The sequence below is a fragment of the Triturus cristatus genome, chromosome 4_2 (assembly GCF_964204655.1).
Source record: "Triturus cristatus chromosome 4_2, aTriCri1.1, whole genome shotgun sequence".
NCBI lineage: Eukaryota > Metazoa > Chordata > Amphibia > Caudata > Salamandridae > Triturus > Triturus cristatus.
Window position 1 is genome coordinate 81,058,662 of NC_140586.1, and position 24,314 is coordinate 81,082,975.

The 24,314-nt window shown below is 42.9% G+C and overlaps 1 protein-coding gene across 1 annotated transcript in view; it reads left to right on the forward strand.

Moving 5' to 3' along the window:
- The window catches only part of FARSA (phenylalanyl-tRNA synthetase subunit alpha), a 57,933-nt gene extending 33,878 nt beyond the window's left edge, over nt 1–24,055 (forward strand). Inside the window, exons 9-13 of the mRNA XM_085600629.1 lie at nt 4,266–4,365; nt 7,098–7,266; nt 14,713–14,790; nt 22,569–22,683; nt 23,811–24,055. Of these exons, the coding sequence (XP_085456755.1) occupies nt 4,266–4,365; nt 7,098–7,266; nt 14,713–14,790; nt 22,569–22,683; nt 23,811–23,916 (568 nt within the window). The 3' untranslated portion in view covers nt 23,917–24,055. The remainder of the gene's footprint in view (nt 1–4,265; nt 4,366–7,097; nt 7,267–14,712; nt 14,791–22,568; nt 22,684–23,810) is intronic.
- The last annotated feature ends 259 nt before the right edge of the window (nt 24,056–24,314 follow it).

Genomic DNA, 24,314 nt, shown 5'->3' on the forward strand with positions numbered 1-24,314 from the left:
CTCATCTCTTTGCCAGGACCAGTATCAAGGATGCCAGGTGCTAGATTGTAGTAGATAAGGCAGAAGTGTCGCACAGTAAAGCAATCAGAGGAGGGTGGGCCTCAACATCTCACCTATAGTCTCAAATACTCCTTGCTAAAACTGGAATACAATTCCAAGACGCGTAGGAAATTTGCACCTGCTTAGCCGCCCCTCGCACATGTGTACTCCTCTCACCAGCACCAAAATTAGCAATATGTTCAGTAGGGTAGTAGTATTGATGGAGGTATTTAAAATCTATCAGCTTCTGCTTGTAGTTGAGTGGTGAATCCTTTCCCTGTGCTCAACAGTTTGTCCAAATCTTATTGAGAAGTAGTGGCCCAAAGAATCCTTCATCCTGCGTTTGGCCTCCGAGAGAGTATCAGCAGTACAGGACATGATGGTGGACTGCTAAAAGGATATTGAGTGCCCCATGTCAACCCTGACAATCTACACCATGAGAAGAGCCATTTCAGGGGAAACATCGGAGAATGTGGGGAGCCCTGCTGTGGCTGCCGAGCGCGGTTTAAGGTAGCATAGCACAGCTGGAGGTGTAGTGCTGTCGCGTCGACAGAAGCTTTGCATTGATAGAATGGTGCTGTCTTCAAACAGGTCGCCAAGTGTTGTCAGTCCAATTGTGCGCACCAGTCCCTTGACTACTTTTTCCAAAGTGGGTGGGAGCAATGGATTATCTTTTGGGGTAGTAGAGGTGAGTGCAGCCTATCCAGTACCAGTAGTTTCGCTAGATCCCATCAGGCATGATACGTCGACAACATCATTCTTCACTGTATGAGGCGAGCCCTCACTCTCTCTTAAATCGACTGGGTGAGGGGATAGCTGCTCAACTTTAACTTGTCCAGTTGTTACCTGATATGTAGCTCCGATTTCAAGTAGTGTGCTTGTGCAACTAGATCGTATGTTTGAAAGTCCTGAAGAGCGAGACTACCTTCCTGTAGTAATCTTGTGAACACCTCCCAACGTACTCGGGTTGGCCACTGCATCACACTAGCCGTAGAAGGACCTGGTGCAGCTATTTACCATGTGAAGTGGTAGAGAAACGGGTATATTTGCGAATAAATATAGAAATTTACGTACCACTAACATTGTAATCAGAGAGATCCTCCCCAACAAAGAAATGGGGAGCCGAATCAATTTGTCAATATTTCGTTTTCTGCTTTTCCAGAGCTGTGTCCAAATAACCTCTTATTAGATCGTGGTTGTGATTAACCCAAACTCCTGTGTACAACACACCAGTAGGACTCCACTGCAGGGGGTAGTCCATTACAGGCACAAAGAGAAAGTTGGTAACTGGAAGTACCTCAGAATTGGACCAATTAATTTGCAGCCCAGACTATCCCCTGAAGCTTAGAGTGTCAGGGTTGATGGGAGATAGATTCTCTTCAGTCTGCTGGACATATAATATCACGTAATCCGCACAGGCATAAGTATGCAATTCCCTCACACAACATGCTAGTGGCTTTATAGCCAGAGCAAAAACCAAAGGGGAAACGGGACACCCCTGGCGAGGTCCTCTTCCTATACAAAAGGACCCAGAGTACGATTTGTTCACTTGGACTCTGGCCTTGTGTTTAGTGTACTATAGTGTAATGAGTGCCAAAAAATAGTTTCCAAGCCCCAGTCAATGGGACGCTTCCATCCTAAAAGGCCACTCCAACGAATCAAGTGCTTTTTCAGCATCAGGGAGTACTCCCGCCGAAGGCTGCCAAGGATGTACTCCGTGAAGAATCGCCATCAATGTTCTATGGTTAAATGCAGTTGAACGTTGGGGTATTAATCCAGCTTGCTCCGGAAGCACCAGGAACTGCATACTCGAAAAGAAAAAGTGATGTTAAACATCTGACACAGCAGGGAGTGGGGATATTACTAGAGACCTAGGATACAGCCAGGAAAAGCTACAGTTTACTGTACTTTTTCCTGCTCAAACATCATTTTTACATTCACAGCTTTGAATAGGTCTGTACCACCAGCAAGGACTATTCCAAGCTTATGAGTCCCAAGAACCTCTTTTTGCATCATTGTAGGAAAGAGCACTGAGTGTGCTAGCTATGTTGAGAGGAAAACCTGCACAGGAGGTGTGCACTGCAGATCTAGAGAGTCATTTAGGGATGGGCATGGTTCTGAGCCACTGAGCTGGTGAATGCCATGCTTCTGCCTGACCTGCAGCAGCAAAGCTACCATACTTTCAGTTTTTCATTGCTCTGACCCGGCATTTTGTACAAAAATGCTCCTGTTAACCTGGCGGAAGGACTTCTGTCAAATATGTAATGCTGGGTAGGCTTTTTTTTATTTTTGCAGAAACAAACTTGAAAAGTCAGTGGCTATTCTGAGCAAAAATGTTATGGTGCTGCCTGGGAGATTTTATCATGCGTGTGGGGCCATTGATGATTTGTTGTTGTTCTTGAGAGCTTCATGAAAACAATCATCGGGTCCAGCCTAAACACGGTAGGCCTTGTGACCTTCATGAACTGATGGTCCTGTGGCACATGGGCTCCATCATCGAAAACCTGTCCCCCTACCTCTAAATTATGTTTAGGAACCGTGGGTTTAGTGGGGTTGATGCCCTAATGATTGTCTCCAGGTAGGAACCGATTTATGGAAAGGCTCCCATTTGCAAAACTAAATTAAGTCCATAGACTGTCTTCTTATGGCATTTAGGCATAAACAAAAATGTTAGAATTATACTTTTATCCATGTGTAGAAAATGAAGCAACACATATTGATAAGAGAAGGTTGAAACGATACGCTGCAGCAAAATAAGGAAGAATGGGGTGGAACTAGTAGCAGAAGGTGGTGAAGAAGTAAGAGATCTATCATTGTCTGACATTGGCATTAAGAGTTGTTGATTAAGATACTTGTAGATTGGGCACTTGCATTCAAGAAGGTTTCAGAAAGAGTATGCAAAATGTAATTCAGAAACTGTGAAAGTCCTGACTGACATGTGGGGCCTCTCTCTAATCATAATGGAAACATCAACAATGTGACTTACCATGAGGCTGTATGGAAGTTCCAGACTAAAACTGCATGGATAAGGTAAAAAGTACAAGAGAGGGAATTTGAAACTAGACTGAAGTCTGGTTGTAAAACGTATTAAAGAACAGGTTCTCTCAATATGTGCTCAAAAGCAGGGAACTTACGAGTGTGCTCATTTCCAGATGTTTTTTGATGAGTTGCTCAACTTAAGGAAGTTTAAATTAAACAGTGAAGCACGCAAATTAAGGCAAATTCCATTCAACCTTATGATGGTTCCGCCTCATTTTACAGACTGTAAGATAGGTTGAAAAGCGATGCTCTAAGTAACGCTTAAGAAATTGAGTGGATCTTCCCCATTGTTTTAACTAAAACAATGATTGTATCACTTTGTGATGAGATGCCTTGGTGTCCAAAACTGCGGAAACAGTAACATATTAGCAGTTTGGAGGCTGGCAAGGCAGATTTACAATGCATTGGCCAGCTTTAGAAGTTTCATGGTTTAAGTTGATAACAAGGGCTGTAAACCGAAACCTTATACTCTCATTACATTTAAATGGATATTGTCATTGACAAGCTGATGTATCACCTTCTAGCTGGGACGATTCTTGATAGTTTTTGCAACTTCATGAAGCTCATGCACCCACTTAATTTTCATTCGACATTTCTGGTTGACCAGCAAGAAGCCAAACTAGTTGAAGCCCTTCTTTAGGAATGGGATGGGACCGGATTTGACTTACCCCCTGTAGATTTTCAGAAGTCCCACTTCTTTGAGAATCCCAATCCTCTTAATGTGAATACAGTAATGTTTGTTTATATCGTATAAATTGATGCATTCTGATTCAACTACTCAAAAATATCTTTTTTGAAAAATCTAAGGAACATAGCCATTTTATACCATCACTGTTCTACTTAAAATAGCTGAAACAAGAAACACCATATAATTTCTTCAAGAAACGGTGCTTGTCTAAAGCTATATAAAAAACTGACATGGCTTTTCACACTGTAATGTTGTTGTAGTGATTGATCAGACAGAAAGCGTTTAATATAGAACCAATGAAATCCAGTAACAATATTATTAGTAACTCAGAGGTGAGCTGTTCTGTTTCATGGTGTGTTGGCAGGCACAGTCTGTAAAATGTTAAAGATGGTTGGTGCAGTTAAGGGGGTGCAGGGATGAATGAACGTTAAGGACCAGTTACGTGGGTAAGGTAGCGAGTTGATGTGCAGGCTCACTCGGTGTCCCTTTTACTTGACAGGTACAAGTATAACTGGACTATTGAAGAAGCGCGGAAGAACATTCTACGCACACACACAACAGCTGTGAGTGCTCGGATGCTCTATCAGCTGGCTCAGCAGGTACGCTGTTCTGGGCACTGGCGATTGGGCAAAATCGCCATATAAGTTGAGCATTTTCCGATTCGTCATCCATTGGAGTGGTGGTTGGGGGTAGTTCTACGTTGCTGAAAACCTTAAGTCTAGGACTTGAGAGAGTGTGTGTTTGTGTCACCTAAAAACAGAGTCGCTTGTTGGCAAGTAAAGACAACCCAGCCCTACACTCTGCTATTCTGCTCTCCTACTGTATAACATCCACGGTCTCACAACCAGGATAATTCTTATTGGGACTGTGCAGACACAAGTGATCTTCTACTGGAGATTCTCCCATGAATCTGTCCCTAATACAGTCATTCGGGGGACACACAACATTTCGGCAGTCAGTATCGCCTTTGTTTCTTTACCAATGTTCCAATTTCTATGTACTGCAAAATATGACACTACATTAAGAGCTACTTTTATTTTTTTTAAGTAAAATTATGCGTTTTTTTTCTATAAATAGATGTGATTCTATTCTTAAATTTTTCCACAATTGTCCTAATATTATATTTTTAAATATTTATTACTATTGTTCTAATTTAAAATACCTCACTTTTTAAACTGCCCTTAGCCACCAGAGTGGCGTTGGAGGAGAACAGGAAGCACATTCTGGATATAAATTGCTGTAGAGGGACCTGTTGCATTTTCATTTAATTTTAGAAAAGTCTGCATCCTGAGAGTCCTGTTCTTTCCCCACCCAATAAGGTACTGTAGTTTTGTGACTTCTACCTGAGCACAAACCTGTATACCGTGTGATCCCATCCCACCTCTCCTCAACACCTATAGTTACCTTATTCCACTGGCCTTAATGTACTATTGTTTCTGCTGCCTTTATGAATACTACCACACTTTGGGAGATTAGTACCATGACTGTTTGATATTTTTACTAGGATGAGTGTGTTCCTACTCTTAACCAGAATAGTGACATTCCTGCCATACCCTAGATAAGGAGCACCGTAGCTTGAAATCAGAGTTGACTATAAAATAATGTTTTCAGGAAGTTATATGGCTCCCCACACAAAACAGAAAAATAGTTCTGATTAGGTCCTTGAAGGAGGGCTTTTTTATCACACTCTCATATATATTCACTGGAAAAAAAATAAAGGTTAAAGGGATGTTCTAGTTAGATGAAAATGTCAGTTAAAGCATAACATTTTAAACTAACAAAACCACTGAAATTCACCAGTTATAGTTATCTGAAGTAAGTAGAACTCGTGCCCTAACGTAACTATAATGCGGGACCCCGCCAAGCACAGTTTTGTCATCAATGATGTTATTTCAGATGTCATTAGGGATGTTATCAATGCAGTTATTGAACATATCATGAGTGACGTAACATGTGGGGGTACAAGCAGTGCATTGTGAGTTATAGTTACTTTAGGGTACGAGGTCTAGGGGGGGGTCCGGGTATCAGTAATCTGCTCCCTATATGTTCTTTTAGGTTTTTTTTAAATACCTTTTATGAGGACAGTAGACTAACCCTGAATCCTAAAATGCCCGCCGCTACAACTTTGTTGATGTGGTGGTAGCCAATCCAATCTTCTCTTTATAACTGTCAGATACGCGCATGCTCCGCGGTGTGATACATAAGTAAATTCTAAGCCTTAATTTCTGAAAAATCTGACCTTTACCTCGAATCACAAAAAAACATGCTTACTGAATAAAGCTATAGCTTTCTGCGAAATTTGTTGTAATTCTATTCTGCCGTTTTTGCGGTATCACCTATGGAATATTGCTTGGGACAAACGCATTTTGGGAACCCTATTTCCTCAGCCCTGCTTGACGGTTCAAATCTTTCTAAGAAGCTGAGGTGGATGAGACTGTTTTTTAAAAAGGGTCTTGAATATTCAACAAATGGTGCTAAAGTTACTAGCAAACCAAAGATTTTTACCTGTGGAAACGTGATCCTATTTATAACCATCCAGTGGCAAACGGCACTGGGTATAATAAATATATATAGATTTCGGGAGATATACACATGTGCAGTGCAAATACATATGACCCAATAATACATGTTATATGTAACATTTACACAGATTCAGATATTTTAGTATTAGAGCAGAACCTAACATACTTGAGAAAACACTGATTAATGGCTCAAATATTCTGTTATAGGATAACATTTTCCAAAGAAAACACCACAGGTTCTTTTCACAAGATCTAGGAACGGTGATTCTTTTTCACTGCATATTTCAAAACCCCTTGTTCTACAATTATTGTTAAATAGAGCTGCGTTTAACTACAGTACATGGAAAAACAGCAAAGCTTAAACCATGCATGCTGATGAGCAGAGTACATTAGGCAGTTTACCACTATTGCTGAGGAAGGGAAGGTGCATAAAGACCCACTCGACGCTTTACCTCTCTTGAGTCATAGACCCTCCCCACACAAAATAATAGCAATAAATGGCATATTACACTACGCTCATCTCCATAAATACTACATATGTAGTGTATATTGATGTTGTTACTGATATTTTGTTTACACTGCTATTTTTTAATTTCTAATTTACCAGTGTGCCCTGTTTCAGAAGAAGGATAAGCACATTTTAGCTTATTTATTTCCGCAGTTGAGGTAGAAAGTGACTACAATGATGTTTACCCCTAGCAAAGGGAGCAAAATGTGTGCAGCACTTCTGTTATGTAATCCTTTATTTTATTTTTTTAATAAATTTAATGATCCTTTTTATTAAGTTCTCTTGTTTTTTCTCAATGCAGGAAACTTTCACTCCTGTTAAGTATTTCTCCATCGACCGGGTCTTCCGCAATGAGACATTGGATGCTACACACTTGGCAGAATTTCACCAGATTGAAGGCGTGGTGGCAGACTACGGGATGACCCTTGGTGACCTTATGGGCATACTGAAAGAGTTCTTCAATAAGTTAGGTAATATACCATCTGTGCTCCAATTAACTGTCTCTGTCTGACATTGGGGAGTGTGTGGGTGCAGTGTTGCTGCTTTTGAGATAGTGAGAAGAACCATCCCACGTGCTCTTGGGGAAGCCTCGAGGTTTAAGTCTTAGCCCCTAAAAAAATGTGTTGTTTTTCGTAAGATCAGAGTATATTAGAACCTGCTATGTATGCAGTATCCAAGGTAGTTTTATCTCTGCAGAACCTCAGACCTACAAGTGATGTCAGCGAGTTAAAGACCTGGCACTTGAAAATAAGATGCAAAGGGGATCTTGCTCCTAGAGACTCACTTATAAAGGCTGAAGATGTAGCTGCAGAAAACCTTCTACCTTCAACCACAGCACCACTAATCTTACCTTTTTCAAACTTCCAACCACAGTTCCGTAGAATACTGCACCTACAGAATCGCCTGTGTGAATGCACATTCCCAGTGAATCTTCCCTCTTGAAAACTTCTACCCTGATGCGTAATTCCAGAGGCTCTTATGGGAGCCATGAGTTTGGAGAAGTGGTTAAAATATTTTTTTATTAAAGACTTAAACAACATTAAACACTGTCTGGCTCTACTGTCACTCACCCCATTTTGGCTGTTGCGCTTTTGAGATTGTTGGATACACCTTAATGTTTAGCTATAAAGAATGAAAGTGAAGTTTACACTTGGATAAATTGAGAGACCCTTCTGCCGCAACCCAGCATTCCAAGGACATCTTACATCTACAAAAACTTCTACCTCGATGCACAGTCTCCGAGAATCTTTTGTCAAGGAAATCTAAATCGGCACAATGATTCTGGAAATGAATTGTATAGGGAACTTGATAAGACACATATTTGCCAAGCGTTGCATATAGTCTGGAGCTGCACCAGAGTAAAAGCTTGTGGAGTCCCTAATGTGAGAAGTTGGCCTGGTATATGCTGTCCACTAGTTATAGTGGGCACCTTGTACCAGTCCAAACAACCCCTTATTGGTTATAGGTTAAAGACAACCTTTATTGAAAGCTATCCTAGTGGTAGCTATGGAGAGCAGCCCTCAGGCTAAGTCTTGAAGGAATGTAAAGCAGTTTGTTTTACCAGTCTATAATCTCTTGAATGGCTAAATGAAAGACCACCACACCAGGTATATATATAAAATATATGTATTTATTTCTAAACACACCCTCCTAGTCTCTTTATGAGACTAGAGGTCAAAACACATAAGTTACACTTCAAATATGACAGTAAAATAGCACAGATACACATCAGGCCCTAGGGGCGAGCCAAACCATATACTAAAATAGTGGTATAAGAACCACAACTTAACTAGACACAAGGCCTAGAGCCTGTAGAATCGCTGAGACCCCAAGGAACCACCCACGGTAGTGATACAGGGGACCCACGGGGGCCGTGTGCAGTGTGTGAACACAGCCGCAAGCTCCCGTTAGCTTCTATGGGGAAAGTCGCGGTTAGATTTTTAAAGATTAGGGACACTTAGAAATGAGTCAGGCCCATACCCTTTGGGACTTAGGAAGTTCTAGGGTCAACACCCACGGGAGCACCGGAGTACTCGTGTTACCTCACCCAGGGAAGCCGGGTGCATAGGTGTCAAATGGTGTCGGTCGTGTCGTCTATTTCAATGGGAGCTGGCAAAGAAGTGCTGCTGCCGGGAAGATGCGAAGTGTCCGAAGAGATCCAAGCTTGGATCGAAGTCGAGAAAAACCTGAAAGCAGAGGGGACAGAGTCGGGGTCACTTGCCAGTGACGAGGAGGACGATAGGCAGATGCCCACCGATGTCGGGTGATTTCAGGTGAAGAAGGTGAAGCTTGACTCATCAGCCACGAGGACCAGGAGGCGTCGAGGACGACCAGGAGCTGGATTCAAGCTGTCCCACAAAGTATGTCGAGTGCTGCAGCGTTGGTGCCCGGATTGGACTTCAACAAGCCTTGACAACAGCAACCCCCCCAGAAAGGAGAAAGATGCTTCGGTGCAGACCAGCAAGGTCTGAGGGACTCGCCACTTGGTTGGGAGTCAGGGCACGTCTGGAGCAACCAGGAAAGCCAAAGGAAAATCAAAGTTACCTTCACAGGGACCCACCAGTCGACGGACCAGGGATCGCGAAGGGACCTCGAGAGGAAACGCAAAATGGCGGCCCACGGGTCACTCAGGGTGACTAGGCCGACAATCTTCGGTGGATCTTCTGCTCGAGGTGGGGGCTATAAGTAACCCCAAGCATGACTTTAAGAGACGTCGAGAAGTCAATGCACTTGCAAAAGTGCACTGTGACCAGGAGTTCCGGTTCCACGCTACTCACGAGGGCTGCGGGTCTCCGCTTTGCTGGGGACTCGGGTCGGCGTCTGAGATGTCTGGAAATCCTCTTCCTGGGCTGTAAATACTTCGGAGTCCGGCGGGAGCTTCGGAAATGCAGACCGGCAAAATGCTTTGTTGTCCCTCCTTGACCCCAAGGGCGATTTCTTCAGTCCTCTAGTCTTCAGTAGAGCATCGAAGTTCCAGGATTCAGCTTCAGAGTTTCGTCCAGGGATATCTAAAGTTCTGGTTACAGAGGTTCCTTACTTGTACCTAAGAAAGGGGTTGGACTAGCTCTGGGGACCCACCTATGGGAAGGTTTGGAAAGGGGGGTGGCTACACCCATTTCCTTTGTCCAGTTTCGTGCCAGAGCAGGGTCTGGAAGCCCCTGAACCGGTTTGAGCTGGACTATGCACAGGGACACCAAATGTGCCCCAAGTGCAGGTCTTCAAAGAACTCAGAGTGCTCCCACCCAGCCCCAATACACATAAGCCTGTCTGGGAGGTGGTTACACCTCTTTGTGACAGGAAACCTATTGTCCAGGCCTCCCCTGCCGGAGTTTCGGTCAGCAGCAGGAGGCCAGACCCGTGTCTGTGGCTGCAGCATCCATTTTGTGATGCCAGGGCTCTATTAGATTTCTACCGGGTATACCAGTACTGCCATGTTTCTCCCTCTAGAAGGGTGGGATCATATCCTCATATCAAGATTTGATGTGGGGGTATAATTCCAAGGTGTTTGACACCAAACACGACATGTGCAGACAGTCCAAAGTTAGCATTAACCGTTGAAGATATAATGCACTTAAGAGTATATGGTCAGGCTGCACCACTGACTACCCCGGAGAAGAGATTCTGAAGGCTGCAGAGGGGCTCAGCTCATGACTGGGCACCCTCTCGCATATAACCAAGCACCCTGCCTTCAGGATTGATAAGGCCTGCCATAGGGGTGACTGATAGGTTACTATGTGCAGTGATAGGTGAGGTATAGTGAACCTATACCTCAGTAAGGGGTGTATACACCACCTTACCCAGGCTGCAGTAGCAGACCTGTGGTGTCATTTTGGAGGGCTTTCCAGGGGTGGCCCCTGGTAGACCTCTGGGGTACTTATGCCCTGGGTACATAGTTTACCATATACTAGGGACTCACAAGGGGACCCCAGAATCCAATTTGGAGTGTACCTAAAGTACATGCAATCAATTTAGAGAGGAAGTAGCTAGGCTGGGGCCCTGAATAGCAGGGTCCCAGCCAGACTAAAGTGGAAAACCAGTGAAACACCAGCAAAAAGTGGGGGTAAACATGTGAAGCAGATCCCACTCTCCTGCACCTAATAACTTGTGGTGCAGAGAATGTGTTATGTTTTGTTCAGCACTCGCTGAATACTAACGTAGCTTCCAGTTGCTGACTTAAGTAAACTGCAATACTATTCGAACCAGGTGGCTACTTAGGGAACTCTTGGGGCTTTGGCAGGCGAGAAAACGCCAGATGATCTGAAGCATAACTGAACTGTGGGAGCAATGTTCAAGATTGTCTCTGCAATTTAAAGGTAACGTCTACTGAAATCCCTGTGTCAGAGACTGAATGCAGTAGTACTTTTGTACAGGTTGTCTGTTCTTGAGGGTTTGGGCAACCACATGAAATCCTAAATTGTTATTTCAGCCTTTACCTCATCCACATAGACCCATTTTTGTCTGTTCGCAATCTGGTCCTATCCTGGAGCAGTATCAAGTGTACAGCCTTGTAATATCTCTAGATGTCAGGAATTGCCATTCCCGCCCCCCCCAGGTCAGTGTACCATTGACTTTTTATGAGTCTTGTCTTTACAGTCCAGGGAGGACCTGGCTTGGCAGTTCGGGCTGGACTGTTCCCATGAGGCACAGGGTCAAGACTGATTTGCATATGGCTGGGTTCAAACTGGAATGGCATGGTGAGCAAACAAATGATGTATTTAGGCCCATATCTCTGTACTGGTGTGAATGTATTACATTGATCTGCATTCTGTCCATCAACTGTTCTCTTTACATTTGTCTTCCCACTATCCCAGATAAAATAATCAATTTGCTGTTGTAGGACCCTAATTGCAGCCTGGGGAGAAAATATTGGTATAGCTTGAAAAAGTTAAAGCAGTCTGGGGAACACATTAATTTTAATGATTTACTTCCTGCCTGACAAATGAAGCCTTTCACCAAGTTAGATCATTAGGTGTATTTCATTTCAGCTCAATCCGTTTAGACTTGAGTAACATCAACAAAAGGGTTGTTGGGTTTACCCCAGGTATCGATTAGAATGAAAGGTAGGTTTTAACTCATCCACTAGGTGCTGTAGCAAGGCGTGTTGGGACGCATCTATGTTAGTAAGGGTGAATAGCACATGATTCCTGAATAAAATAACTTTGTTGTGCATTTTCTAGCTGGATGATTCTATTGTTTTGCCTAATATTACCTGCTATGGGTTTTGTTGCAAAGACGTATAACAATGAGGATAGAGGGCATCCCTGCTTGTCCAATCTCAAGTAGATATAATCCAATATCTTGCAATTTACCAATATGCCCACCCTGGGTGCTTCGTAGTTGACAAAGGCACAGCTTCACTATGTTGTTCCAAATCTAATTTTGTCTCAGATCTCCCACTGGAGACGTTGCCTTACCTGGTCAAATGCTTTTTCAGCGTCTAGGGTCAAGGACTGCAAGTATCTCCATGAGCTCAAATATGTTGCCTTTCGGATGTTTTTATGGGTCTTTTCTAGGATCAGTGGTAGCATTCGGATAAGCATCCTCACATCTATGTTTATAAGCTCTGTAGAATTTACAGTGTTTGTATCTTTGGCTTTTAAATCAAGGATTAATTGACCTGTAACCTCGTTGGTGCGATTCCTACTGATTCTGTGAACAATTAATAAACGGCAGCAAGTGTGCTGTCAATTTCCTAACAAAGATAAACCTCCCCGTAGAATATGGCCTATTAGATATTGCATGCTGTCCACGACGGAAATCAGTAGCCACATTGTCAGGCCATCCCAATCCATAAACAAGATTACCTGAGTTACCATGAAACTGGTCAGGCCCCTAGCTTTTGTAGATGGAAGATTCTATTTAGCTGGTGGGCAGAAACTTCTCTCTACCTTGTGCTTCCCTCTGTTCCTATTGGATAGGTTTCACCTTCACCTTTCTAAAGCGAGGCGGGACACCTGCGCCGAAGTCACCAGTCTCTGCCTCCCTCATATATTTGTTGCGAATGGCATTCTTCTTTTATCTATTCTCCTGATGTACACATTTGTCTGCATGCGGGCAGAGGTCTGACACCTCCGAACAGTGCAGTGCTGTTTTGTTTTCTTCTATTCTGCACTTGCAGTTTACTAAGCCTCCGGTAGCAGTTGATCTGCCAGTACCAAGATCACTTTCTTTGGCGGTTATTCCTTGGTGCTTCACCTGTTCCCGGGCTTGAGAGTGTCAGTGGCCTTGCTTATCGGGATTATCAGGATATTTTATTGTACAGTTTTTCTGCTGTACTGTAGTGCCCGTTGGGTTTACAACCAACGCTGAGTGGGATCTTGCTGGAATGTCCCAAGTCCCCCAGCGTAGATCTTTGTGCAGACGCCTTCAATGTGGCAGGCTACCAGTCCCCTTTTATAAACAAGCCAATTAACATGGTTTCAGGATTTTGAGGTGGGGGGGTTGTGTTGTTGTCGTCTCTAATGCTATTCCCAGAAGCTATCACACCAGATTGGTCATCCTCAAATAAGAGAGGAGCGTGGTATCTGTTTAATTTTTAGATCGACTCTAGAGCTGTGGATCCTGCAAAAGCGTGCAATGCAAGAGCAAACAAGTGTGACATTTTAGAGGGTTCCCTGATTGGGTACTACACTAGCTCCTTGGGACCCAATCATGGTCGAATGTAAATATTTCAAGGAGTTTGGGACAAAAGAAAAAAAGGGAGCTGTACTTTAAAACGGTGCCAGACAATATCTAAATGTTACGCTCTGGTTTAAGTGTCGCCTAGTGCGTTAATATTCCTGTATCATCTTCACAATAGGTGAACCCAAGTTGTTTAAAGGCAGGATTTGTTCTTAGCCCTTCTCCAAAAATGATAAAATGTTTTTAGGCATTAACATAAAGAGATTGCCTGTTACAGAGATCCTGGGCCTTAGACAAGGTCGGTTTTGAAATGAAAGGTGGGAGACCTAAGACTGTATCATTAATACCTTGAACTGAAGTTAATCCACAATATGACACCCTCTCTGGCTCTAATCATTCAGTTAATGTTTACCATTAAAACCTACAGAAAATAAGTGAAAACTCTTCCCTGTTGCGTATTTCCTGATGTTGATGAACCATAGATGCTGGAAAAGTGCAGGTCATAAGATGAAGATAGTTGTGTTTGCGTCAAAGAGATCGATTTACAGGTAACCGTTACATAGTAAAACAAGCAGTGTTAATGCATCCGGTTCACCTATGTAATTAACAAAGAGCTGTTTTCATCAATCATTGTCTGGGAGAAGGAAAGAGATCCCCGACAGGTAACACGGGAGCGGATAGGATGTGGCGCAGCGCCAGAGCTGCTTACTCGAGGACTGTGGATCCTGGTTTGAGTCTCCGCTGTACCCTGCAACATCCTGTGATTTCATGCAAATCACTTAATCTCTCCGGGTGAAAAATTGTTAAATAAATATGCTACAAAAGTAAATGGCAAAACTTAAAATATAGTTCCATCAAAGCGGATTTTAACAGTATTTCGACGGTGGGAAACTATTAAGAGAAGCAGACGAGGAACAAGCATTGGTAAATGCAGGAAAATATGCTACAGCCAGTAGAAATGGAGGGAAAGGTAAGTAGCACGCACAGGAACCAATGAGAAGCCAGGAAAGAGATGAGGCAGGATGTAAGTCCTTTGTAAGTTTATATTAAAAACAATAGGCAAAACCTAAAAAGGATGACATTACAGCTATTGGGTCTACACTTATCAGAGCTCCCGCCTTTTCCCCACACTAATTTTATAAATGAAGGACATGTCAGCCTCATTCAATGCCCCTGGCAGTGAGAAAGCCTAGTGGAGTGTTATTTAAGAAGTGCATAGTCTCTTAATATCCAAACTATTTCTGGCAGCGCAAGAGAATGGCCTGTCTAACAATTTACCGCTTTGTTTTTGGTAGGGATCACAAAGCTACGTTTCAAGCCTGCGTACAATCCATACACCGAGCCCAGCATGGAGGTGTTCAGCTACCACGAAGGTGAGGCATGCTTACTGTAACAACACCACAGCTTTTCAAAGGGAATGTGGGTGGGCACGGAAGACAAGTGAAAGTGGACAGCCTTTTGAGAATGTTGGGGTGCAAGAGGGACGGGTGACAGCTTTCTGCCATGTCTAGGCGCCTATCTTTTTGTGTCTGTAAGTGCATGTGTGTTAGAAGGAGTGTTTTTTTTCAACCTTCGCATAAGTTCATGGAAGACTTAAGATTTTTTCATTTTATCACATCTACCTGAAAATAGTGACTCCTTGTGAAAGTGTATGTACCACATTTGTCTTTCAACATTAACAAATGATCTGGATAAAACAAACCTCTCGGCAAAACAGTGAAGGCTCTTTTTAATGTGCAATACCGTTGTTCGTTAGGAAGCCGCGCAAAAGTTTAAACTTGCAGATAAAAATGGTGCATGGGTTTTCCAGTTTGGCTGTGTTTCATTAGAGTGAAAAATTATTTAACTGTGCTGTAAAAATTAAAAACAAGGAAAATGACGATTTTTGCACATCCTGTTTTTTTTTTTATCTGCACCATTTGTACAGTTTGTATAAAACTAGGAAAATAAATGTTCCTCATAATCCGACGCCCCTTCTAGAAATACTTTGGAAGATTTAACCCACATCCTAGGAAAAAGCATGAGGTTTGGTTGTGTTCTTTTAAGTGCATTTGTATTATGATTTCCTTCCATTGTGCCGTTCTTAATCCCTTTGGGAGTCTGGGTGTTTTTTGAGTTTTTCGTTGCTCAGACCGTGGTCTGTTGACGTTGTGCTTGGTTGTGATTACTATGGTTTAGCTGCGAGGTATGTTGGAGAGTGGCCAACAAGGTCAGAGCTGACTGCTGTACTGTTTACTGATGGGTTATACTGGCTAGTGGCTGGCTAGATTTGGTTACTGATTTCTGTGGAGCAATATGTGCTTGGGAGTGTGGGCTTGAGGATATTGGCGTTGGTTTAGTTCTACTCTGGTGTATGTTTGTCCAGTGCTTCTAATTTTAAAAAGTGCGGGGGATTGAGGGTGGATGAATGATGAACTGAGAAAATGGGTGCAATGTGCTTATGCTGTATGCAGTTTATGGAGTGCAAAAGGAGCGCCTCTGGTATTTCAACCAAGGTGCTATGGCTTAACCCTAGTTTAGATACTTGAGTGCACTGAATCCAGAGTGCCCTCTGCCCCAAGTGCACCCAACCCCAGTGGGTGTCCATTTATTGATGTACAATTAGAGCTGACTTAATGACAAAAATAAATGCAAACCATAGAACTTTAATAGTCCGTTTAGGAGCAGTTGCCTTAAATAGTAAATTCAGCAAAGAAAATAACGAGTCAGAATGCAGGTCGAAGTTCTGTCTGTGTTAAAAAGTAGCCTGTTTCAGTATGATTGATTTCCTGGAAATGTAGTGCAATGATTTTAATGCATCTGTAACATGACAGTCTCAGGGTTGATTTTTAGTATAGTATCTCAGACGAGTAGTGTGCCTGCAACAGAGGTCTGTGTGCAACCTGCAGGTCACAGAATCTAATCATGTAGTGCCATCTTAGCCTTTCTTGTCGGCGCTTTTTGATAATTGCGAATAAGCAATCGACAGAGGATGCATTCACACCGTGATCATGTAGTGAGAAAGCAAGCAAATTGGCACATTTTTGCTGAACCATCGGCATTCTGCTTTTGGCATATTAGGTAATCTTTTAAGAGTCATATGCCTTGTCTCCTTTACATGCTCATATTCATCTGGCTATTAGATGGAATGCATTGGCCCAGATTTTAAATGATCACAGTGCTTATTTATTTTTGATGTGGCAATCTGCCCTCTGATCCACCCTAGATGATCGGACAGACTGGCATGCCAGCAGTACGGTTACCCCTCAAATCAAAGTTTGTGTTTTTATGTAGTACTAATCACCCAATTCAGCCTAGCATTTACAAGAATGGCATGCACAAGTGTTTCTAAGTATCCTTACAAAAAGCTATTTCGTCTGTCAGAAAAGCCTAAGATTATCGCCTAGTTTTTCCCTCCAGCCCCTTTGCAGATAATCAACTGCCTCTCACTGAATACTTACATCCTGGCCACTGGAAAACAGGTCGTCTTCTGTCAGGTTCTTCATACAGTAGGGCAATCCTTCTTTTGATTCTCACAGGTCCAGGAGAAGATATGTGGGGTCCATTTTTATACATAGTCTCAGCCTGTATGGGGCAGAGCTGTGGGGCCCCCAGACGAATGATACATTCAAGGTGGGTGAAAAGAAGTTTCTCAGGAAAGTACTAAGCCTCCCGATACGTACACCTCTGACCCCTGTTCTGATGGATTTAAACTTTCACCGCGTGGATGACCAGGCTAACCTAAGATCATTGCTGTTCTGGGTTCACCTGTGGTGCACGGATGGGCTTGCACATTATAGAGTGGGGCTTGAGGAAATCCTAGGTCTCAATAAAGGTATAGGCCTGACCTGGCTAAAGCACATACACAACTGGTTTTTGAAACTGGGACTTAGGCAATTTTGGGATAAGCCGTCTGGCCTGACTAAGACCTCAAAAAAGCTTTTAAAGGAGACCTTTTATTTTATACACAACTTTTCATCCCATTCTTCTACTGTGGGATCATTGACATCACGGTTCCTCCATATTAAAACCGTTTGGAAATTTGAGCCCTTCCTAGATGAAATACAGCCGCAGCTAGCTAAATCCTTATACCTTAAATATCGTTATGGTATTTTACAGATAAAGGGAAATACCGTGAAATGGGTGTCAGGCGAAGCGGAGGAGGGCAGATGTGTATTATGCGATTCAGGTGCAATAGAGAATGAATTACACCTATTGTTTTTCTGTCCAGCCTATTCGCGATGTAGGAAGAAATGGATTAAACCCATTTGTCGTCTGCTTGGTATCAGATCCTGCCACGAAGCAGAAAGATTATTATGATCTGATACCAAGCAAACAGTGGTTTTTAGTGTTAGTAGGTATTTGTTTGGTGTAAGCTTGGTAAGGAAAAGGAAGGCTTGAAACTCTAGGCTGAAAAATGTAAAATCATAATGGACTTGGCACGTGCACTTTATGATTACAACATGAATTATATATTGACTTGTACAGCAGTTTAAAAAAAAAAATGTTTAATGTAAGTTTTAATATACTAGTTTAGAGAAATTTATTTAACTGTACAGACTAATTATTTTTAAGTTTGGAGGTCCTTTTGAGTAAGAAAAATTTGTATAAGCCACACAACTCTGGTCTCCTCCTGGTCCCTAGTTTTCCTAAGTGTCTGGGGTCTGTAGGTATCACTGGATTCCTGCCAAACCCGGACCCACATACTACAGCTACCCACACACCCAGAATGATTGAAATCAAATGGATAAAACTTTGTTTCCATGTTCTGTTTTGAAACCTTTCTTGTTACAAGTGAAAGGCCCACTCACACAAACTGGGTGTCATTTTTAGTCGGAGAAAAGTGGAAATGCACAAAACAGTAGGGCCTCATTTATTTTTGACTTTCAATTTGTCATGAGCACAATAGAAAATATTTGGAAAACACCCTCTAAATCACCTTATGTTATGGCTAATCCTTAATTCAGAGTGGTATTAATAACCCCTATTCTTAAATTCAGATTCTTGGGCGCATTTCATAAAATGCATAGTGTCCTCCATACCTATTTTTATTTATTAGATTTTACCTTATAAACTGTTACATGGTTGAAATATAATGTAAAATCATTATAAACCTAATGTTTGTTGATGGCTATGGGTGTTGTGTTTTTGACAACTGATTAACCTTATATAGCTTTGCAGTTGAAAGAATGTGACAGATGTAACAGTATATCACTTGTGTAGGGCGTCGGCGCCATAAATGACAGCTATATTGTCACCTTTTTCTATTTTATACTCCTTTATTTCAACAATTAGTTTCTTTTGGAAAACTATGAGCAATTTACACAAATGACCTACTCCTGTATTCAGAATTTTGTCTAATTTTCATTAATGTATAGTTTTCCAGGTTCACTGAGTTTCACACATTATTCCCCCACAAATGGCAAGTGGATAGAAATTGAAAATATTGATCATCACCTCGAATATTGCAAAACTTGTGGTGGAATTGTTTTTAACAACCCTGTATCTGAAAGAGTGTCACCTTACCACAGCAAACATTTTGTTGATGCCACTTTAAGGGGAAACACGCACACTTTTATTGCACAGCACTTTTTTCCTATATTTAAAAAAAAAGTCACATATTTGCAATTTTCCTGGTTCCCTTCAAGGGGAACCACAGACTCTGGATGCCTTTGGAATCCCTAACGTGTGTGTATGTTTGGGGGGGATGGATGCAAATTTGGGCTGGCAATCTTTTGCGGAAATAAGACTTGAGCATGAACTGCAGCACATTGAGGGCTCAGCACTGAGGGGGAAAGCCACAGCAATTTAAGGTTTTAAGCAGGCGAGAGAACATTTTAACTGCAATAATTTTAAAGTCCACAAGATGGCAGTGATGTAAGCAACTATTACCTATATCAGTTTCATTTTGTCTGTCTAAAATTAGGTGTAGATGTCATTTGCGCCTGATTTTAAAATGCAGGTGAGGTGCTGAATGCACTCCCTCCCAAGTTTTTGACCCCTGCAAATGCTTCCGGATAAAACTTGGAGGAATATTTGAAACAGTAGTGCCGGTCACAAAAACACTTGCAACACGTTATTCCCCCGTTCCTAGAAGAAAACTCAGTCAAGCGCAAAATTTCCCTTTTAGCGGAGCTTCGGAATGAGGGTATGTATGACAAACATTTCTTACACGCTCTGTGGACTCTCGGTTAAACGAGCACCCTAGCGATGCAAGCTTTGTAGACTAAAAGTGGCAGTTAGTAGTTTGAGTGAGTTACCTTATTCGCTATCCAAACCTAGCTGCTTATTTCTGGAATCCCTATATTAGGATTTAAAACTCGTTTATTGGCCCAGAGTGCTGCATTCAAATACTTTTCCGGGAAGAGAGTTTCTCCGCACAGATCTACGAGGATTAAAGTTGCTTAATCCTGGCAAGATTACTGAGGGACGTGCCTGGGGCCGACAGCGCCCATCTGTCTTTTCTTCCCTTTTCTTCCCGGCAGTTGAGCGCCAAGCATCCTTCTGTACCGCACTTGACACTGCAGACAGAACTGTCTTTGTGATTTATAATTGACAGGTGTAGAAATTATTCTTATTTTTTTATTGCTGCATGATTTGAGTCTGACTACTGGTAAAACCACAAGGGATCCTAAATACACACCAGAAGTCACTCCAAATTCGATCGTTCATATCGTAAAGATTACACACACAAAACGTCCATCCCATCGAATAAGACCCTCCAGCGGGGAATGATGGAAGCGCATCCTGACTTCAGAGAGTTGAAACCAAGTTGTGGTTTCGACTACAATTGAAACTGTATTCTGTAGCAGGCTGCAAATCAGTCTTGACCCTGCTCCTAGGGGAACAGTCCAGCGCAGCCCGAATTGCAAAGCCAGGTCCTCCCTGAACCGGAAACACAAGCAACCCAGGACCGGTTCATGCTTGTTATCAATCAATCAGTCGTTTGTTAAGCGCGACTACTCACCCGTAAGGGTCTCAAGGCGCTGGGGGGGGGGGGGGGGGGGGGGGGTTAGCAGACTCCAGGCAATCAAGGGGGGGGGGGGGGGTCTGTCAAAGAGCCAGGTTTTTAATGTTTCTTGTGAAGATTGGGAGCGATGTTGTCTGTCTGAGGTGTAGTGGAAGGGCGTTCCAGGCTCGGGCTGTGAGGAAGGAGAAGGAGTGGTCTCCCGATCTGGTCTTTCTGGTGTGGGGAATCACGCGTAGGAGAGCTGGGCTGATCGTAGGGTCCTCTGGGATGCGTGGAATTTGAGTCCGCTGTTGAGGTATGCTGGTCTGGTGTCGTGGAGGGCCTTGTGGGCGTGGGTTATCATCTTGAAGGTGACTAGCTTCGATGGGGAGCCAGTGGGGTGTGCGCAGGTGCTGGGAGATGTGGCAGTGCCTTGGCAGGTCGAGGACCAGTCTTGCGGAGGCATTATGGGCTCATCAGTTCGGCCTGGACTGTTACCGTTGAGCAGGGTCAAAACTGATTTACAAATAGCTGGGTCCAAACTGAGGTGGCATAGTGTGCAAAATAACGATGGACTGGGATGTGGCCCGAGTTATTACCAGTGGCTGAGATGAGTTCAAGCATTCTATTCATCACTTTGTGTATACTTTATTAAATTTTCACTCAGCAGTTTATTTCAGTCATAGTACATTGCTTCTAGGGTAACCAGTGCAGTAGTTTCAGCTGTGTGCCAGGATCTGTCCAGCGCACAGCGTGCCAGTTCACACACCTGTAGAAGGCTCATATGCCCAAACAATAAAAAAAAAAAACTTAAATAGAGCAGACCTTGCCACATGGGCAGCGAAGCGCTCTGAGGAACGCCTGCTAAAAAAAACATTACCAAAGGAGGTAGGGTGTGGATAGTCAGTATGGACTTAGAGAGGAGCAGACACTGTTCAGTTCTGAATAGGTGAGTTCTGAGGTTCCTTCTGAAGTAGGAACCTTTAGGAATCGCTCTGCCACATTTCCCAAAAATAAGGAGGAAACAACATTTTATTTTTTTCTCAGGCAGTCTGCGTTGAGGCTCGTTCTATTTTCTTGCGAACTTTCCTATGTTACTCAGGGACATGACTTTTTGTTTGTTCAACTAAGACCGCCGACCTGTGAACCCGTTTCCGAAATTCTTAAAATCCAACTTCTACCGTCTTTCAATCGCAGTGTTTATTGAGAGTACATTTTGTGAATACATCATACTCAAGTTTAGTTTCTGAATTTGTATTTAGAATCGGAGCATGTCTTCGTTTAGGTTTACAAAGCTTTTTACTAACTCTTGTTTTATGTTGCATGTTATGGTATTTATTTTGTGTAGTTACTATGCAGAATTTTATTTAAATAGTTGGTTTTCCTCTAACTTTACAACCTGATGTCTCCCTTCGCTGGGTTTTTACGTCCCTTTTCTGATTTGTTGCCTAGCCTTTCAGATCCCTTAAGTATTGTTGTAGTCCGACTTCATTTTCCAGAAGTGATGTCATAGTCTGACGTCCAGTCCCTGCAGTTAGTGATGCGAGAGTCAGTATGACAGTTCCAGGGTTAATGCTACCGACTGACGTCTGCGGTCTGGATAGTTGTCAAAGCCTGACGTCTGATTCTGGGAGTGATTTCACGTTCCTAAAATGATGTAATGCCTGATATTCTGGTCATGGTGTGGTGGCAAAGTTTGGGTTATGGATAGTAAGGGATTGATGCCTCAAAAGGGCACCTGGTCCCCGAATGTTGCAGGTCTGAAATATCTGGTTCCTGGAGTAATGTCCCGGTCTCAAGGCCATCCTCAAGGTGGGATGTGACAATCTGACGTCATGTTGCTGAAGAGATACCACAGTTCGTTACTTCCTGTTGGAATGACTGAACAGAATGGCATTTTAGGTGTGCAGAAACCAGGCTGACATCACTCTGCAAACATACCATCAGTTCCACGCCCCTTCCTTTTGAAAAGTAGACCTGGATCCTTGCAAATCAGTGGACTGTAGAAAATCATATACAGAAGGTTCTGCTTTAAAATATTCTAAACATTTTAAAAGTGACACTAAACATTACAGGATATCGGGACTTAAGAAAGATTATACCTTTAAACTGCACTTCAACCCACACTAGCCATTTGAGTTTTTTTCTGGTTATTTCCTATTAATGGAAGTACTCTCGTTCTCCAGATATTCTGACCTGTTCTGTTTCCTCTCTTCCTGGCAGGACTACGCAAGTGGGTGGAGGTTGGTAATTCGGGTGTCTTCCGGCCAGAGTTGCTGCTGCCCATGGGCCTACCAGAGGGGGTGTCTGTGATCGCATGGGGTTTGTCCCTAGAAAGGTAAGTTGGAATGATGCTCCTTCCTGCCAATTGCCTCCTTATATTTTCACACCACTCTACACCAAAGGCTTCCCAGGACGATGCCCAGTCTCCCAGAATCCTACCGTATGGAGGAAACCGCCTTTTCCATGCATGCCTTTCTTTACCATCATGCCTTTACCATTGTTTCCTTTGGGATACGGATTTTTGCCCTGGCAGGCAGTGTGTCTGTGTGTGTCTCTGTGTATGTATGCTTGGGGGGTGTGTGTGTGTGTGTGTGTGTGTGTGTGTGTGTGTGTGTATATATGTGTGTATATATATAATTACAATTCATACAGGGAGTTAATCTTAGGAAATAATTAAATATTACATTTAGGGGTGGTGGTTAGTAATAAAGGTAGATTGGGAGTAAATTAAAAATATTAAACTAAAAGAATATAAATGTTTTACTTGCAATATAAATACTTACCATGCGTGGTAAAAACATGCATTGTAATGTTATACATTTGCAAACTTGTCATTGCTATTGGAAGACTGGCAGGCTTGAGAAAGGTTCTAAGAAATAATTCTTGACCACGTCTGCTGACCTCCTAGCAGTACCAACCTGTGGGTAAATAAAACCCCTGCAGAGAGGCTGGTCTGCTTTTTCCCTTATGTCCATAGGGCTGACTAGTTCAGACCTTTTATAGGGGACGTTAAAGTGCTCGGTAGCTGTAAAACCCCTTTGCATGCTTCATGCGATAAAGGGTTTTAATACTACTTTGGTGCCAGGTCCCTCACAAGAACATGGATTGTAGAGGTGGCTCCATGTGGGTTTAATTGTTGGTGGGGAGTCCCAGAACTGAAAGAACAAGTGCATGCTGCAGGCTAGAAATGAGAGAAACCTCATTAAAAGTGTCCCTTCATTGAAGGCCTGGGAAGATCAAGGTGCTGTTGAGTATACAGTGTTGGTTCTAGAAGACGACTGAAAAGGAATACTAGTGGCCGGGGTTATGGTGCGCTTGTGGAGCCGTGCCCAAGTGCTGGGATGCTGCAGTGTATCCAGGAGCAGCAGCTTCCCTAACATCATGTGTCTCTGCTCACTTGCAGGAAGAGGTTTCTCCTCTGGTAGTCTTCTGCCTGTCTCTAACTGATCTCTTCTCTTGCAGGCCCACGATGATCAAATATGGCATCAACAACATCCGGGAGCTGGTGGGTCACAAGGTCAACCTGCAGATGGTCTACGACAGCCCCATATGTCGCCTGGACACATAGCACCCACAAGTATCATGGTCACCCGGTGTACCCCATCCTGCACGCAGTGAACCCCATGAGCTACAGACATTATTTATTCAGCCGGAACAATCTATCTTTCACAGATGGCTTTCCTATTCCTAATAAAATTTTGCTATCATCTCCTGTGAATTCCTCTTGTCCATTTGCTAGTAGCTGATTCTCGGACCTGATACACTCTACGAATACTTGAGGTTGCCCTCCCATGCATAAAACTCTAGTCTTTTTTTGTTGTTTTTGTTTTTTGTATTTGCTTTGTAACTTGTATCACAGTTTTCCTTCCCGCATTTTCCAATACTATATTCCGGTCATTGGGACCGCCACCTTGGTAGCAACCAAAAACCATATGTGGAATCTGTGTTCACAAGTCACAGGGCTGG